Source organism: Lissotriton vulgaris, chromosome 5 (genome assembly GCF_964263255.1).
Source record: "Lissotriton vulgaris chromosome 5, aLisVul1.2, whole genome shotgun sequence".
Classification (NCBI taxonomy): domain Eukaryota; kingdom Metazoa; phylum Chordata; class Amphibia; order Caudata; family Salamandridae; genus Lissotriton; species Lissotriton vulgaris.
In genome coordinates, this window is record NC_141693.1 from 1,295,981,299 (window position 1) to 1,295,999,673 (window position 18,375).

Below are 18,375 nucleotides of genomic sequence, written 5' to 3' on the forward strand. Positions count from 1 at the left end.
ACCTTCAGCACAGGATACCACTGGACCCACTGTGTATGGAAAGTGGTAGCTCTGCCCCAATTGACCTGCTACTGGCTTAAAGAGGACGTCAAGGGACACAGACTCCTGTGGCCAAAGTCGCCCCACCTTACCACTGGATCGAGGAATAACCGCAAGGACATAACAAGGTTAATTCAAGTAACCATATTCAAATCCAACATCAATGTACTTTGCCCACAGTCAGATAATTGTGCTACCCTAAACTAGCACCCAAAAACAAAAAATACACCTTTTCCATGGACCATACGAAAAAGGCAAGTATTGCTGGTTTGCATCAATTTCTCAAACGGCAGGGTCCGTTCTTTACTGCACCGGATCTATGGAACACACTTGCGATCTAAATTGATATTTTTCTCAACAGTTATATATATATGGCCACTGTTCTGAGACAAACCTGCGGGAGAACAGATGAGAATATTGCACTGTGAAGAAAACAATAACATTAGCAACAGATATGTTATTTCTACTTCTCACAAGCAACAACGGGGCTGCATCTCGGGGGGAAAGGGGTGTATGGCTTTGCCAATCACCACATAAACAAAGCAGAAATAATCGGAAAATGGGGATTACTTTAATATGAAGGTTTTGCAGCAATGTACAGAGCTTAATAAATATGTACACTTCATTTAAGCTATGATGCAGGGAAAGACTGGTGTCCTTCGCATGGGCTAGGCGTCTGACGTGCAGAGGATAGCTATACTTTGGCAGATTCGTCAGGGCCTTTCGTGCTAAACTTCTCCATCAGTTTCTTCCAAATGCCCTTCTTGTCATCTTCCATCTGATCCAAGCTGTCTGTAACAGAGAAAGAAATCAAGGTCATAGTTTCAGTTATTAACTGCCCCTTTGACTGAAGTTTATTTATTTATTTTATTTAAAGAGTTTTGTATAGCGCAAACTTGACCCTTGGGTATCAGAGCGCTTCACAATTACATGAGGTAGTATAGAATTACATCTTCTATAGCATTACGAATCATAGTGATATGAGGTTGGAAGTCCTGAAAACTCACACACCAGGTCTTTGTAAACTTAGTTGGCATAATTCTTGCTCACCCAATCATCAAAGCTTTGGAAAAATGTTTAATTTACCTAAAATCAAGACAGGATTAGAATGGTTAGGTCTCGGAGTCTTAATTGGAATTCCAGATGGCAGTTTAGTCTCAGGGATGCTTTTTTAAGGTTTCCATGATTAAGTCCTCCAGATATTACTGTGGTCTTAGCCAGGGCAAGATTAATGTGGACGATTCAATGGCAAAGCCAGGGGCGCCACCCAAGGGTGGTGCCTGATTGCCCATGCTACGGAATGCCAAAGGGTCTGGAAAAACCTAGGATGACAAATTCTTTGCATGAGCCCTGCTTCTGCATTAACTCTCTACTGCAATTCCAACACGTCCATTGAAAAATAAACTAGCAGATTCACTGCATTGAAAATAAATTTGACGTATAATCCAGGCAAAATCTCTTTCAATGTCTTGAGAACTTCACTGATTTTTAATAAATTTCATGCTGATGGAAGAAGTGAAAAATGTGAATTGATCAGTTAATGTTTATGTATTCTACATATTGTCACCTATTAACCCCTTGCACGCTGATGACGGAACCGCTCCGTCATCAGCTGTGGGCGCGCTGTGCTGATGACGGAGCGGTACCGTCATGGCCCGCTCGCCGCTCATGCGCGGCGCGAATTTCACGCCTGCGCTGAACGTTCTATTGCGCGGGCGGGCCATGACGGAACCGCTCCGTCATCAGCACAGCTCAACTGAGGCTGGTGACGGAGCGGCTCCGTCACCAGCATGCGGCCGCCCCGCCCCCTTAGCGCTGCGGCGGAATAGCCGCCGCAGCGAAGGGGTTAAAATATATTAAATTGCGGAGACATACTCTTTGTCCTGCTGCTCAGTCCGGAATAGTTGATACGAATTTAGAAAATAAAGCGATCAGAGGTCACTTTTTAACCCAGTGTAAAAACAATTATGTGCTTTTACACTGGGTTAATAATTGACCTCTAAAAGCTTTGTTTTCTAAAAGTGTAACTTATAAACGGTTTGTTTTCGAAACTAGATTAGATTTTATTTTAATCTACTATGTTTGTTGCACTAATTTATAGCTTTAAAAAATCCCTTTAAAACTTCTTATGGACACCACAGAAGCTCTTCAGGTTCTTAAGTACACTGGAGTTTTATTGTTTACCTCAACTAAGACTACATTTTACATTCTTTACAGTGGAAAGAGTGAAAGACGTAATTTGTAGCTTTTCACTTTAAAACAATAAAAATAATTGATGTTATTTCTGAATTAGTCCAGCAAAAGAATGAACCGTCCATTAGGAGCAATGTATTAACTGGACCTTTAATGAACTAGCAGTGCTAGATTCCATGGTGATGTCACCTCCCCCCCCCAACTCGTAATTACAATTAGAAAAAGAAGTGAGTAGCAGTACAGAGACATTGCCGATCACTTGGTAAAGACAACGTCCAATGTTCCCTACAGAAAAACCAAGGCCTGCTAAGGAAGGGCCTGATACAAATCATTAAGATGAGAGCATGTGCTGCATGAAAGCAGAAAGAGTAGGCCCCTTTACCTCTCCATAGAGATATCCCTCTTCCAGGTGCTCCAACCTCTTGAAGGGGGGGGGGGGTGAGAGAGAAAGAGAGGGAGAAAGAGAGAAAGAGAGAGAGAGAGGGGGGGGTGAGAGAGAAAGAGAGAAAGAGAGGGAGAAAGAGAGAAAGAGAGGGAGAAAGAGAGAAAGAGAGAGAGAGGGGGTGTGAGAGAGAAAGAGAGAGAGAGGGGGGGTGAGAGAGAAAGAGAGAAAGAGAGGGAGAAAGAGAGAAAGAGGGAGAAAGAGAGAAAGAGAGAGAGAGGGGGGGTGACGGAGAAAGAGAGAAAGAGAGAGAGAGGGGGGTGAGAGAGAAAGAGAGAAAGAGAGAGAGGGGGGGGGTGAGAGAGAAAGAGAGAAAGAGAGAGAGAGGCGGGGGGGTGAGAGAGAAAGAGAGAAAGAGAAAGAGCGAGAGAGAGAGAGAAAGAGAGAAAGAGCGAGAGCGAGAAAGAGAGAAAGAGCGAGAGAGAGAGAGAAAGAGAGCGAGAGAGGGGAGGGGTGAGAGAGAAAGAGAGAAAGAGCGAGAGAGGGGAGGGGTGAGAGAGGAAGAGAGAAAGAGAGAAAGAGAGCGAGAGAGGTGAGAGAGAAAGAGAGAAAGAGAGCGAGAGAGGGGGGGGTGAGAGAGAAAGAGAGACAGAGCGAGAGCGAGAGAGAGAGAAAGAGCGAGCGAGATAGAGAAAGAGCGAGCGAGCGAGAGAGAGAGAGAGAGAGAAAGAGAGAGCGAGAGAGCGAGCGAGAGAAAGAGAGAGCGAGAGAGCGAGCGAGAGAGCGAGCGAGATAGAGAAAGAGCGAGCGAGAGAGAGAGAGAGAGAGAAAGAGAGAGCGCGAGAGAAAGAGAAAGAGAAAGAGAAAGAGAAAGAGAAAGAGAAAGACTTCTTTTGGGATCACTCTTAGGGCTCTAGAAAGACTAATCAAAACACTGCAAAGCACCGTTACCTGTTGCTAGCACCATTCGGCACTCCTCTGCTGTCACTCCGGTAAAGCTTGTGTCCTTCAGACGGGGATACTAAAAGATAGAGGGAAAATGTGTTGAGCTTTATGGAAACGCCACCCTAAGCAGCCTAAAACAAGGCCTGGTCTGAGCAAAACTCTGGTTCAGCACTTCTTAAAAACAATCTGTATTTATCAGAAAAACAAAACTGACAAAAAAGGATAGCAGATTTTGCTTGAAACTGAACTCTTGCCTCAAGTCACAGTGTAGGTCTAAATATTGAATCCAATATTACATTCCACTGATCCAAACATTACATGCCACTGCTGTGGTCCCTGCTGAGCGCAGGGAGAATCGCAGTGGAATGTAATCTACACTTAAAAAAAGACTCATCTACGGAACCAGGAGGGCAAGTGCAACAACACTCTTTAGCACCACTTCCATTAAAACTATGCCCAACCAATAGTGGGACTTCGCAAACAGCACAAGTCAACAGCAGCAGAATAACATTTGTTCCAGTACTGGTTCATGCCCAGATCATTCCTTTACCTCATGCCAGTGGAATTTGTCTGAAGAAAGTGAAGCCATGAAAGAAATGTGTCCTGTTGCTGTAGTGGTAGTCGTCTAACAGGCATAAGGTGCATAAGGTGTATGGAAGACTACAAAAGATGTTATGCCACACAGTACACATGGTGTACAGAGCTACCAATTTCTAATGTTGCGTAGAAGCAAAAATATTGTAGCATAATGACCTTTAATTCTATGTCAGGACAGGAGGCTCCGATTATGCTTTTCTCATTTCTTTATAATGAAATGCTCAGCAGCCAATATGATAACAAAAAACTACATTTCCCATGAACACCAGGGAATAACCATAGAGTGTACAGTATAAAAGGTCACAACACTAGTCCTTCTTCCTCTTTCTTTGCTGCTCCGCAGCCAGTTAAGTGCTCTTTCCAGTATTTACTTGTATTTACTGTGGTTACATTATTGTATGTTGGTATTCTGTTTACCTTATTTGCCTTGATTTTGGCGCTTGCTGTGCGCTGTGTGTTGCGTCTCAATTGAGCGATTTGGCTCCGTTTGCCTGCCGTGCCCGTTTCCCTTTCCGTTCGTTCGGTTCCTTTCCTGGGGGCGTGTGGTCACCTCCCTGAAACCGGGCGCTTCTGTGCGCCTTTGTTTCTGTTCGTGGAGTGGGAGAAGGGGTCGCCGGCTTCTGCAGGAGCGCGAGCGCTCTCGAGTCGGTTTTTCCTTGCGGGCAGCCGTCGCGCATGCGCACTGGCGTTATTTTCGGCTTCCCTGACAGAGCCGGTTGAAAGAAAATCGCTTATGCGTCACAGCCCACAGCCTGCTCGGAATTTGACCCCGTTTGACGCCGGAGTACTGTGAAGGCCTTGGCTGTTATTTTTCTGCATAGGCTTTGCCTAGAGTGTGTTGCTTGATATCAGCAAGCCTTACTCCCTCCACTTTTTAACAACGAATTGAGCCTGGTTTGTGCATGCTCTTGGGCTTGCTGTGGGGTTCCTGCACTCCCCCTGACTTGTGTCTCTGGCACTCCATATTTCATCCCAGTCATCTTGTGGGCTATATATATTTACACATTGTGTATCATGGAAGAATACTATGGTGAGGATGATGACTACTATTATGACGGAGATGATTTGGTTGAGGAATTGGACAAGGGTGTCCAGCAGTCGGTTAATAAGGCACTAGTGCGTGCCATTACCCCCCTTAAAAGACATTTGAATAAATATGCGCAGCAACAGGGTTGGTTGCCGGCTGCAAAGAAGTCCTCCAAATCTCCCGCCAATCCTCACAAGTCTGATTTCCAGAAATTGGCAAAGTCTTTAGCGGCTGAGGCCTCCAAGTCTTCTGCGCCTCCAGATACTGATGACTCTGATCAGGTGCATACCTCTGCTTCGTCTGACCATGATGAGGCTCCTCCACGGAAGTGAGTCAGCAAAGAACATTTTGTTGATGCTCCTGAGCGTCCCCCTGTTTTGACCTATGAGCCTGCTGATATTCTTCACCCTCAGTCTACCTCTTGACTGCCTTCTCCAGCAGTTGCTGCATATGTTCAGGCACACATCCGTCAGCCCTTTGACTCTACTATTAGGGCCCGGCTCTGCTCGGAATGCCCAAGGCCTGATCTCGCTGATCATCTGGCGGACACGCCAGAGGTCGATCCTATGATGGTGACCTATTTAAAAAAGTATGCAAAGGACCCCAAGAAGGGCCTTGACAGGTCTTGGCGGTCCTGCCAAGACAAATTGCTTGATTTGCTTGGTCCTTTAACCAAGATTCTGGATCTTGGTTTCCAGGCCAAGGAGGCTTCGGCTCTTGTGGACCCTGATGAGCTGATAGAATGGGCGCCGAGAGCTGTATGCCAATTGGGAAACACCAATTGTGCTATATCTTGCGAGAGACGCCGTTCTATTCTCCTAAAATTGGACCCTAAACTGGCAGAACTCTCTACATCTGAGTCGGGTCCAGAGGCGCAAGGCCTTCTATTCGGACAGCCTTTTTTGAAGGAGCTGACCAAGTTTGTTTCAACCTTTAGTAGCATTGATAAAGTGCAAGCTTCCTTGCGACGTGCTATGCGTCCTGTTTTTGCAAAGGGTGGACGCTCGTTCGACCGTGGTTCACATCAACAGTCCCATAGAGGAGGCAACTCTCAACGTGGAGGAAGTCAAGACTCCGGTTATTCCACCAGATCGAATTTCTATCCCTCACGCAAGGGTAGAGGGAATTATGGAAAAGGCCGTTCCGGAGGATAGCAAGGAGGATAGCAAGGCCATTATCAAGACTCTAACGCTTCAGGTGAGCCTGATTCATGCTTGCGATGTGATTTTGGGGGGCAGAGTACAGTTTTTTCTCGACAACTGGCGCATGATCTCCAGAGATGCATGGGTGCTGGACACAGTTCAGGGGTTCAAAATAGAGTTTCACCAGCCCCCGCATCAGACCCATCCTCCCCCTCCTTTAAGTTTTTCCCTTCACGATCAAGCTTGCCTCTCCGAGGAAAATCGACGTTCTTCTCAGAAAGGGGGCGATTCTTCCCACGGTCCGTCATCCGATGGGGTTCGTCAGCTCAGTATTTCTGGTCGAGAAGAAAGGGGGCGGATCGCTCCTTGTTCGCAACCTGAAAGACTTCAACGGAGGGGTTGTGTACCGGCACTTCAAGATGGAGGGCATCCATCTTTTACGGGATCTCCTTCGCAAGGGAGATTGGATGGTCCGTCTGGACCTCAAAGACACGTATCTATCGATTCCAATTTTCCAACCCCATCGTCAGTTCCTCCAGTTTCAGTGGAAGGGTGTTTGGTACGAGTATCAGGTTCTCCCGTTCGGCCTCTCGTCGGCACCGTGGTGCTTCACGAAGCTTCTGAGGCCGGTTGTGAAACACCTCCGAGCTCAGGGTGTCTGTCTAATTATTTACTTGGACGATATTCTCCTTATGGCGGAGTGTCCTCTCAGGCTCCTGACTCATCTGGAGTGGTCCATCGATCTTTTGCAATCCCTCGGTTTTCTGGTCAACATTCAGAAATCAATTTTGACACTGACACAATCAATAGATTTTCTGGGCTTCAGGATCGATTCGGTTGCCTGTCAGCTTCTCTTGCCCGGCCAGAAGATTAGTTACATCAAGAGGGAGTTGGCTTCTGTTATTTCCAGACAGACTGTGTCATTGAGATTGTTGGCACGTGTAGTAGGTCTGTTAGCGTCTTCCATTCAGGCGATCATTCCAGGCCCTCTGCATTACAGGGCAATGCAGCGTCTGAAAATCCTACATCTCCGGAAAGGCCTCAGGTACTCAGATCAGATTCCTCTGTCGGAGGAAGTGAGGTGGGAGATGCAATGGTGGTTGGACCATATGGAGGCCTGGAATGGTCGAGCCCTCTTCGGCGCGTCGCCGGAGCTTGTGATAGTCCGATGCCAGTCGCTGGGGTTGGGGAGCCCGGTGCGGTCCTGTCTCGATGGGGGGGTCGGTGGTCTCCTCAGGAATTGTCTCTCCACGTAAACTGTCTGGAACTCCTAGCGGGTTCCTTTGCGATCAAGTGCTTCACTCCCCATCAGTCCAACTGCTGCATCCTCCTACGGATGGACAATGTGTCAGCAGTCCACTATGTCAACAAGCTGGGCGGGACTCGGTCCAAAGTGCTTGCGGACATAGCCAAGGACTTTTGGCATTTTTGCCTTCAGCACAAGATCACTGTTATTGCGGAGTATCTTCCCGGACGCCACAATCAGATTGCGGATTGGCACTCACGACATCTTCGGGATTTCAGCAACTGGAGGCTTCATCCTCGGGTATTCCGCTCCCTCCTTCGGCGGTGGGGCCAGTGTCACATAGACCTGTTTGCTTCTCGCCTCAACACACAACTTCCACTATATTACAGTTGGAGGCCGGATCCACTAGTACTGGCCACGGATGCCTTTCTTCAGGCTTGGCCGTCGACTCTGTGCTATGCGTTTCCCCCATTCATGATGATCCCCAGGGTTCTGGCTTTCACCAAACGATATCAGGCGGATCTGATTCCGATTACATCGCTCTGGAGGGCTCAAGCGTGGTTCCCGGTTCTCCTGGAAATGTGTTGCGAGGCTCCTCTCCTTCTTCCCCAGAAGTGGAATCTTTTGCTGAATCCTCTCGAAGATCCGCATCCCCTAATTCTGTCCGGATCTCTCCAGTTGCTGGCGTGGCGGATCTCGGGGACCGCTGGACGATCCCAGGCATTACTAGCGACGCTTCCAAATTCAATAGTGAGGCCTGGTCTCCCAATACTCACAAACGCTACAAAGGTGCTTGGAAGCGGTGGTGTGATTGGTGTGTTCAACGGGAAGTTGATCCCGTTTCAGCAGATGTCTCCTTGATCATTAATTTTCTGGCGTCCCTGGCCTCTTCCGGCCTAGCTTATAGGACAGTCAATAATTTTCGTTCTGCTATTTCGGCTGGCCACATCTAGATTGATGGCAAGCCTGCTGGTGAACACCCCTTCATTTCCAAATTGCTTAAAGGTATTCGTCTTTCGAAACCGGCCAGTCCTAAGTATGTCTCTTTATGGGATGTTTCCATCGTTTTGCGGTTCTTGGAGGCTTGGCCTTCTAATCCGTTGTTGTCCCGCAAGCAGTTGTCTGCTAAGTTGACCATGTTGCTGTGTCTTGTCTCTTGTAAACGTGTGTCGGATGTCCGCGCATTGGATCTTGCGGTTTGCAGTTTTACGCCAGAGGGCGTTACATTTCGTCTTTCCAGGCGTACTAAGTCTAATACTGCTTTGATTACGTATCCTTTTCCCACACATCCCAACCTTTGCGTTGTGCAGTGTCTCAAAGATTACGAGGTGAGTACTGCTTCTTTACGTGCAGATATGCAGGGTCAATTGTTAATTGCTTTACAGAAACCATTTCGCCCTGTGACCCCAGCTACTTTAGCACGCTGGGTACGATGGCTCATGTCAGAAGCTGGCATTGATGTGCTGTGTTTGGTGCACATTCTGCACGTGGGGCGATGGCTTCTAAAGCTTTCTCCATGGGTGTCACTCTTTTTGACATTGTGAAGGCCGCAGATTGGTCCTCTGATTCAGTTTTCAAAACGTTTTATTATAAACCAATTGATCATATTGCTTCTGTGGTGGTGGATCAGCTTTGAACAAGCATAATCGGAGCCTCCTGTCCTGACATAGAATTCAAAATTTGCAAACATACGTGAGAAGAATTTTCAATTCTATTAAGGACAAGGAGGCGAGGATTATCCCACCCATTGTTATTGATTTGCATTGTTATTTGCTGTAATCTGTATTGATGATGTTGCAAAAACTCTCTCATCCCTTGTTTTTCCCCCCCTGGTTTGCATTCTTACTCTTGCACTATTTGGATATTACGGCTATAGGTCTCTTTTCAGGTTCTGACCCGAAGTAGAGTTGGCCGGTGTCATCCGTCTACGTCTTCTTCTACTGCCTGCGTCCAGTTCCTTTGGATATCTGCGGCGTGCTTTGTTCTGTTCCTTTTGGTCTACGTTGGATTGCCTTTTGGACTTGAACTGTTTCCACAACAAAGAAAGAGGAAGAAGGACTAGTGTTGTGATCTTTTATACTGTACACTCTATGGTTATTCCCTGGTGTTCATGGGAAATGTAGTTTTTTGTTATCATATTGGCTGCTGAGCATTTCATTATAAAGAAATGAGAAAAGCATAATCCTCGCCTCCTTGTCCTTAATAGAATTGAAAGTTCTTGTCACATATGTTTGCAAATTTTGAATTGTATATTATTTTACGATCTAGGGTAATGGCACATTATTTTTTGGAAGCAACGTTTTGGGAAATTTTTCAGTTGCTGCAGCGAGGAACCTATTTTGATAATGCTCGAGGAGCTATTACTTTATGCCATTGGTTACCATTTCATAAAATTTAAGCAGGTCTGTGTAGTTATGAAGTAAGCAAACCATATGAAAATCAGTAACATGTTCAGGATTTCATTTAGGAAAACAGTCTCACTGCATATTAACGGTACTTCTATGGATGTTAAATCGCCTTTAAATTTCATGTAATGCAAAAAGTAAGCCACAAATCCGGTCCTCAAAGTAGCAGGCTGTTTAAAACTGCATTAGCATACAAGAAACCCTAAGAGTGCTCTGCCTCATTGGGCTTGGTCAGGGGGTGTAGCTGGAGTACGTAGGTGTAGCGCATAGACTCGTCCAATTAAAAAGACCAGAAAATCTATGGTAATATTTTCCTTGCACAGTACGCTGGGTATTTGACTTTGCATGGTATTGTGGTAATTGTGTCCTTTAAATTTCTTTTATTTCTATTAGAGACTTAGAGCTCATTTATGTCATTTAGAAGAATTGAGTTTACCTAGGTCATTTAGAATAGATTGATGTAATGTTAGAACTTGTGGTAGAAGAGCTTGTTTTCAACTGAGAAGAAGCGGTTGGAGATTGATACAGCTGGACGCTTTTGCATCGGCACCAGTGGGTCCTTTTATAGCACTTCAATAAATACTTATTTTGATATACTTTATTTCTCCATCGCCTCTTTATAATGGCGGCGAGGTACTAGTTCTTGTGCTGACCCACTGTGCGTTATTTTTTCTCTCTTTATTCATTTTTATTTTTTTAGACAAGACAAGTTTTTGTCTGTCTCCTTCTCAAGAGATAATTTTTGCTGGATTGCGCCTACTTTGGATTTATTGACTTTGTTTACTTTATGGATTCAACATGAAGTTATTGAGGTACCGTGATTTATAATTCTATGTCAGGACGGAGGCGAGGATTATGCAGTCCTTTCTTCTCTTTATTTCGACAGCACATTCAAAGTAGAACCAAAACAAAAGCTTCAAAACTACAACTCCCATGAGCACATGGGGCACAGTGTCCATAGTAACAGCCAGCCAATGGAGATGGTGTCTGCTGTATAACCGCCGCTGACGTCCCTTCCGCTTCCTCTTTCTTCTCTGCTCGTCAGATAAGTGGCATTTATTTTTCTGACGTATATATATTGTTGTGGCCTTAATGATTGTTAGCCTGGTTTTGCCTGTGCTTTTCCCTGCTCTCTACGCGCGCTACTTCACGCGGCTGAATTGACACGCGGCAGGCTCTGCCTGCGCGTTCTCCCGCATATCGCGGACCATGTCAGGAGTGCTTCGCGCTCCTTCCCGGCTCTGTGGGGCGCCGCTTCTCACGGAGACGCTGCTCGGCGGCCTACCTCCGTTTGATAAGGAGCACTGAGGCAGATTTTTCTGTCCTCACCAACCCTCGCCCTGACACCGGCTCTCGGTGATTCCTCACGTGCTCGTTGCGCAACGCCCTCTAGTGGCGAGTTGAGGTATTGCACCTCATTTTTCTGACAGATTGCTGTCTGGGCACCGGCGAGGGGGCTACCTTTGGTATTAATTAAGGTGTTTGGTGCCTACACCCTCCATAATGCAGTCTTCGGACCACGATGCAAGTGTCACCCAAGAGGCAGAGGAGTTCCACCTCGCCCAACCCTTCCCGCCTGCGGTGGGCCGCGCGTTGTCGCCGGCCCTGGACTCGGTGCTTGCGCCTCTGCGGGATAGAGTGGACGCTCTCGCCCAGAGTATCCCCGGGGTGTTTGGCGCTGCAGGACCTGCGGACCGTGGGTCCAAGGGCTCGCAGGGGGGGGGGGGTGTAAAAAATCAGCTAAGCGTCCTGCGGGGCACTTGGAAGAGTTCGAGCGTTTGCGAGACTTTCCGCAAAAGTGCGCGGACACTGAAGCATGTACCCTGCCGGGAGGGGCTCTTGCCCGGAGATGATGGCGACGAGGTCGCACAAGACACGGACCAGGAGGATGGTTTCCCCTTGGAGGGAGAGGGTGTCTCGGGGGACGAGGGTTCCTCGGATGAGGATGATGGCTACACGGGTAGACCTTGGCGCCCGACGCCTCATTCCTCGGGATCCCTGGAGGGAGAGGACACTCCCTCGGACATGTTTGACCCGACGAGCATTTACCACCCTAGGTCGTCGGAGTGGATACCGGATCCCAAGGTGGCGGCTTACGCTGCAAGCAAAGTGCGCCAACCCCTGGAAAGGGACGTTAGGACCCGCATGCGAGGTGAATGCCCTCGCCCGAAATTAGAGGGCAGGGTGGCCATCACGCCGGATATCGACGAGAAGCTCTGTGCGTTCTTCGCAAAGTTCACGAAGGACCCGAAGAAAGGCATAGATCGCTCATGGCAAGCCTGCCAGGACAAACTCCTGGATGCGGTAGGACCCGTGACGCAAATTATCCAACTGGCTGAGCGAGCCAAGGAGTCGGGAACTCCGAAGTCCACGGAGGTCGTGGTGGGCTGGGCCCAGCGAGCCCTGTGCTTCCTAGGGAACACGAACTGTGCGTTAGCGGCTGAGCGGAAACGATCCCTCCTCATCAAAATAGATCCCAAGCTGGGAGACTTGGCCACCCCAGAAGCAGGGATCATTGCACAAGGCAAGCTTTTTGGCAAACCTTTCATTAAGGAGCTTAATAAATTAGTCACCACTTTCTCAACACTGGACAGAGCTCAGACGACGGTCAAAAAGATTTTCCCGGGGCGGGTTTTTGCCGGGGCCGGACGATGGCGGGCCGCTCCTCCGGTCAGCAACCCCAGCAAGGCCCCCATAACAAGAACCAGCGCCGAAACAACGGCTGGAACGACGGTCGCCAGGGAAACTTCTACCCCAGTAGAGGCAAGGGGCGCGGCAGAGGCTACCGAAGTGGCGTCAACGCCCCAGGAGGTCCATCCGGTGAGTGTTACCCTTTTTTCCCCACACGTTCTGGGGGGTGGTTACGGGAGCACCTTTGCAACTGGCGCACGATTACTTCTGATCCTTGGGTCCTACAGACAGTTCAAGGTTTTCAGATCGAGTTCTACGGTTTTCCCCATCAAAGGGTTCGCCCTCGCCCTCTAGTTTTCTCACAGGAGGAAAGACTTCTGATCGCCGACGAGGTCGCGGACCTCCTCAGGAAAGGGGCGATCTGCAGATCCCAGCTTCATCCTGCGGGATTCCTAAGCAATATCTTCCTGGTCCAGAAGAAGGACAAGGGTTTTCGCCCAGTGATAAATTTGCGGGAATTCAACGAGTGGCTGGTCTACCGCCACTTCAACATGGATGGGATTCATCTCTTACGAGATATTCTCCTCCAAGGGGATTGGATGGCGCGCCTGGATTTGAAGGACGCTTATCTCACGGTCCCCATCTTTGCACCACACCGACGGTTCCTCCAGTTCCTTTGGGACAGGGAAGTCTTCGAGTTTCAGGCTCTCCCTTTTGGCCTATCATCGGCCCCTTGGTGTTTTACGAAACTCCTTCAGCCGGTGGTGGAAACACTCTGCGAACGAGGGGTCCGACTGATCATATATCTGGACGATATACTGCTGCTGGACCAGTCTCCGATCCGGCTCAAATCCAACTTGAATTTGGCTATTGCTCTTCTGCAAGACCTGGGGTTCGTGCTGAACACCCAGAAATCGGAATTCCTCCCGACCAGACAGATCACTTTTCTGGGTTTCCTGATAGACTCGGAGACGGCATCTCTCAGCCTTCCTCAACAGAAGGTGTCCAAGATCCGCAAGGAACTTTCCCAAGTTCTGAAGAAGGACAGGATATCCCTTCGGCAGTTGGCCCGCATCGTGGGACTGCTCTCCTCGTGGATCCAGGCGATCTTTCCGGGTCCCCTGCACTACCGAGCCCTCCAGCGGTGGAAGGCACAGCACCTCAGGAAGGGGCTGACATACTCCGAACTCATCTCTCTCAACGAGGAGACGAGGACTGAGATTCCTTGGTGGATCGAGCACATGAGTGCGTGGAATGGGAGAGCGATTTTCGGATCCAGCCCGGACCTGATCATCGAGTTGGATGCCAGCAGGTCGGGTTGGGGCGCACGCTGTGGCGACGTTACCATGGGGGGGTCGTTGGACGCAGGAGGAGTTGCAACTCCACATCAACTGTTTAGAGCTACTAGCGGGCTCGTTTGCAGTGAGGTCCCTGACTCAGCATCGAGTTTCGTGCAGTATTCTGCTACGCATGGGCAATGTGTCAGCAGTACAGTATATCAATCGCCTGGGCGGCCCTCGGTCGCGTGCACTAGCAAATCTGGCGAAAGACTTCTGGCACTATTGCCTAGAGAGAGACAGATATCGGTGTCAGCGGAATACCTTCCGGGCACACAGAATTCGATCGCGGACTGGCACTACAGGAACTTCCAGGACTTCAGCGACTGGCGGCTGGAACGTTCAACCTTCCAGGCTTTGATGGCCAGATGGGGTCCATGCTCGATAGACCGGTTCGCATCTCGACTCAATCGACAGCTCCCGAGGTTCGTAAGCTGGAGGCCGGACCCGGAGGCCTCGGCAACCGATGCCTTCTTACAGGACTGGATACGGGAACTGGCGTATGCATTTCCCCCCTTTCTCATGATTCCACGAGTGGCAGCTCAAGTCCGCAGGCAACGGGCACCCATGATCCTGGTGACTCCCTTCTGGCAGGCCCAGGCGTGGTTTCCCTCTCTATTGGAACTGTCATGGGACTGTCCGATTTGACTACCCTTGTTCCCTTCGTTGAGACCCTGCACCTCATGGCATGGAGGATTTCAGGGGACGTTGGCAGGACGGACGCCTTTCGGAGGATGCCGAGGACCTTATCCTTAGAGCCTGGGCTCCAGGAACTGTCAAGAGGTACCGCTCGGCTTGGCAGCGGTGGCGTCGTTGGTGTCTGGGAAGACACGTCGATCCTGTGGGGGCGGACGTTAGCCACATCCTAAATTTCTTGGCTGAATTGAATCAGTCGGGTATGGCCTACCGGTCTATTAACTCTTTCAGATCCGCCATTTCGGCGGGGCATGCCCACGTCGATGGAAAACCGGCGGGCGAGCACCCCTGGGTTTGCAAAGTGATGAGGTGTTAGACTTTCTAAGCCCCCGGAACCCAGGTATGAAGGTCTCTGGGATGTCAACATTGTTCTGTGTTTCCTCTCCTCCTGGGGGGGATAACCAGTATCTTTCTAGGAAGGAACTGTCAGCCAAACTGGCGATCCTTTTATGTCTGGTTTCGTGCAAGCGCGTCTCGGATGTGAGGGCGCTGGACATCACAACTCGAATGTTTACTCCGGAAGGGGTCACGTTTACGGTGACAAGAAGGACCAAGACCAATATCAGATCTGTGTCGTATCCCTTTTTCCCGGACCAGCCCAAGCTCTGCGTGGTACGATGTCTCAAAACATACGAGGACATGACAGAGTATCGCCCTCCTGGAGAGCGCCAACTCCTTATTGACTTGCAGAAACCCTTTAAACCGGTTTCCTCTCCAACCATTGCCAGGTGGGTCCGTTGGATCATGACCGAGGCGGGTGTGGACATAACCAGATTTGGAGCCCACTCCACGAGAGGGGCAATGGCTTCTAAGGCGGTGCAGGTGGGCGGTCGGCTGGAGGACATCATGGCGGCAGCGGATTGGTCCTCGGAGTCCACGTTCAAAAAATATTACTTGAAGCCCATCTATGGCGCAGCAGAACTGGTGGTGGATAAGCTTTAAACATGCATAATCCTCGCCTCCGTCCTGACATAAAATAAAAAATTTCCTAGCTAACGTAACGGAAAGTTTCAATTCTATTAAGGACAAGGAGCCGAGGATTATCCCTCCCGAGACTTGCTGGTCTCACCCACCCGTATCTACGTACATTCAGTAAGTAACACCTTATGTTTACTTATGGGTCTTTTCTGCTGCTGTGTGGTATTCATAGTTTGTAGAATGTTTTGGTACAGGTACACAGTTTTCTCTTGGTAATATGTTTTTTCAACACTGCTCATTGCTAGGAAATGTTGTACACCGTCTTCTGATGCTTCCTTGTAAGGAAGAAGAACGAGGTAACGGTTTGTTTTGTGTTGATTTAGGACAAGATCAAAAGGACTAAGGAGCGTTCCCGGGAGTTTTCCTCACAGAGAAGAAGAGGAAGCGGAAGGGACGTCAGCACCGGTTATACAGCGGACACCATCTCCATTGGCTGGCAGTTACTATGGACACTGTGCCCCATGTGCTCATGGGAGTTGTAGTTTTTAAGTTTTTGTTTTGGTTCTACTTTGAATGTGCTGTCGAAATAAAGAGAAGAAAGGACTGCATAATCCTCGCCTCTTTGTCCTTAATAGAATTGAAACTTTCCGTTACGTTAGCTAGGAAATTTTTCATTTACAGTTTGGCCGTTGTGTGCTCGTGGATGCCTAAATGCTCTGAATTCCTGCACAAGAAGGGGGACTGCAGTGTTTGCCGTCCGAATTTCCTTGATGTTCCAAGGGGAATGACATTGGATCATCATTCGCAGCAACATTTCGTTGCGGTTCAGCAAGCACGTTGCTAGCACGCAAACAACGCTACATAGCGGCCATTTTATTATTCTACGTTGCTTAGTTACCCAAAGCTGCGTTTCAGTCCCTTCAATTGTTTCTGTACGCAAAGCACGCAACTGGCGGCCATCTTGGATTTTCATAATTTCACAAGGGAACCTCACAGCAAGTTCTTCAGCGGTTCCGTGTGCATCTCTTCGGTAAAATTTGTCGTGATTGGAGCGGATCCAGTGATTCGCACACTATTCATCTGGAAGCCTTGTTATCATTTCGGTATTTTATTAATGGTACTTCCTTATTTACTTTTTGCTCATTTTCACTATGATGCGCACACTTTAACTATTTTTCTTTTTCTACAATGATATGCACATTGTTAACTAGTACATTTACTGAGTGCATATTTACCGTTTTTCTTCTTCTACAGTGATATGCACACTTTTGACAACTGTATTCACTACATCTACGTTTGATAGTTTTACTTTATTATTTATATGTACACTTAAATTGAATACAGTTACAGTTATACGTACTGCTTTATAGGAGTTTTCCTAACGGTGTTTAAATTTATATTTATTACTTTTACGTCAGTTTAAGATGGCTGCTTCTCAGATCTGCAATCAACCTGCTATATTTTTGCAGATTCCAGGTAAACCCAAGTTGCATTGAAGAAATGGTTTACTACTTTTGAAAATTAGATTGTAGGTATAGATGGTACTAAATTTGCACCCGACAGGAAGAAGGCTATTCTATTTAGTTTCAGTGGTACTGCAGCTATAGAAATTTTTGAAAATCTTGTACCCATTGCACCACCCAGTGGTGAAGGAGATGGCTGGAACATTTTGAAGGAAGCCGTGGCAAGATTAGAGAAACAATTTGAAGACTAACCTAATGTCATGATAGACAGACATAGGTTTCATTAAGGAAAACAATTTCCGGATGAGACTATTGAAAAGTATGTTGCAGCTCTTAGAGTTTTAGCTGCCAAATTGGGAGTTTGGGGCCAACGTTGATTTTTCGATTAGGGATCAGTTTGTTTTTAATTGTAAATCCAAAAAAAAGCAAGAGAGATTTCTTGCAAGTAAGTCGCAATCCTACATTAGCTGAGGTGATTGATTTGGCAAAAGGTATTGAAAGATCTATTCAGTCTGCTAAAGCCATCACTAATGATGAGGGTAGAATTGCTGTTTCTCCCGTTTGCTCTATACAATCTTCTGTCAAGAGTTCAGTCAGGACAGTGCCAGCAGAAGATGCTAAACCCAGTTGCCATAGGTGTGGCTCTAAGTTTCATTTGGCTAATTCTCCCGATTGTCCCGCGTTAAAAAAGAAATGTGTCAATTGTTGCAAATATGGTCACTTTCAAACTGTATGCAGAGTACAAAAAAAGAGTATTGAATACATACTACTGTGACTAACATATCTAATGTTGAGCATGATTTACAGAATTTGACAGAATAGTCAAACGAAGAATCATAAACATTAAGCAATCTTAGCATTTGTTTCAATGCACCTTAGGGTATTGTTCATATTGGCAATGTAGCTCTTGAAGCTATGGCTGACTCGGGTTCACCCATTACTATTTTGTCTGTTTTCTTCAATGAGAACTGGGGAAATGTTCAACTTACGAAATCTGATGTTAATCCTAAAGCTTTCAGTAATTTTGATATTCATATGCTAGGATTTTTTGAAGACACGTTAGAGTTTAAAGGACGCAATACATTTAAAAGAGTTATGTAGCTACTGATGGTAAAAATGTAATCGATGTTTCGACTTGGGGAAGTTGGGTGTCATGTTGTGTCCAGGCATGGATTGTCCTTATCAACTAAGAGACATTGAAATCAAAAGTGTGACTGATCATAATTATTCTGTAGATGTTATTTTAGCTAAACATCAAACTGTCTTTCAGAATACAGTAGGACAAGTTAAAGGTTTTGCATACAAAATCAAGCTAAAAAAAAAGATGCTGTGCCTATTCAGCACAAAGTGCATA

At 47.4% G+C, this 18,375-nt stretch overlaps 1 protein-coding gene across 1 annotated transcript in view; it reads right to left on the reverse strand.

Annotated features, from left to right (window-relative positions):
* Positions 1-588: 588 nt before the first annotated feature.
* The window catches only part of UQCC2 (ubiquinol-cytochrome c reductase complex assembly factor 2), a 92,942-nt gene continuing 75,155 nt past the window's right edge, over positions 589-18,375 (reverse strand). Inside the window, exons 3-4 of the mRNA XM_086920348.1 lie at positions 3,566-3,635; positions 589-831 (exon numbers count right to left, since the gene is read on the reverse strand). Of these exons, the coding sequence (XP_086776474.1) occupies positions 734-831; positions 3,566-3,635 (168 nt within the window). The 3' untranslated portion in view covers positions 589-733. The remainder of the gene's footprint in view (positions 832-3,565; positions 3,636-18,375) is intronic.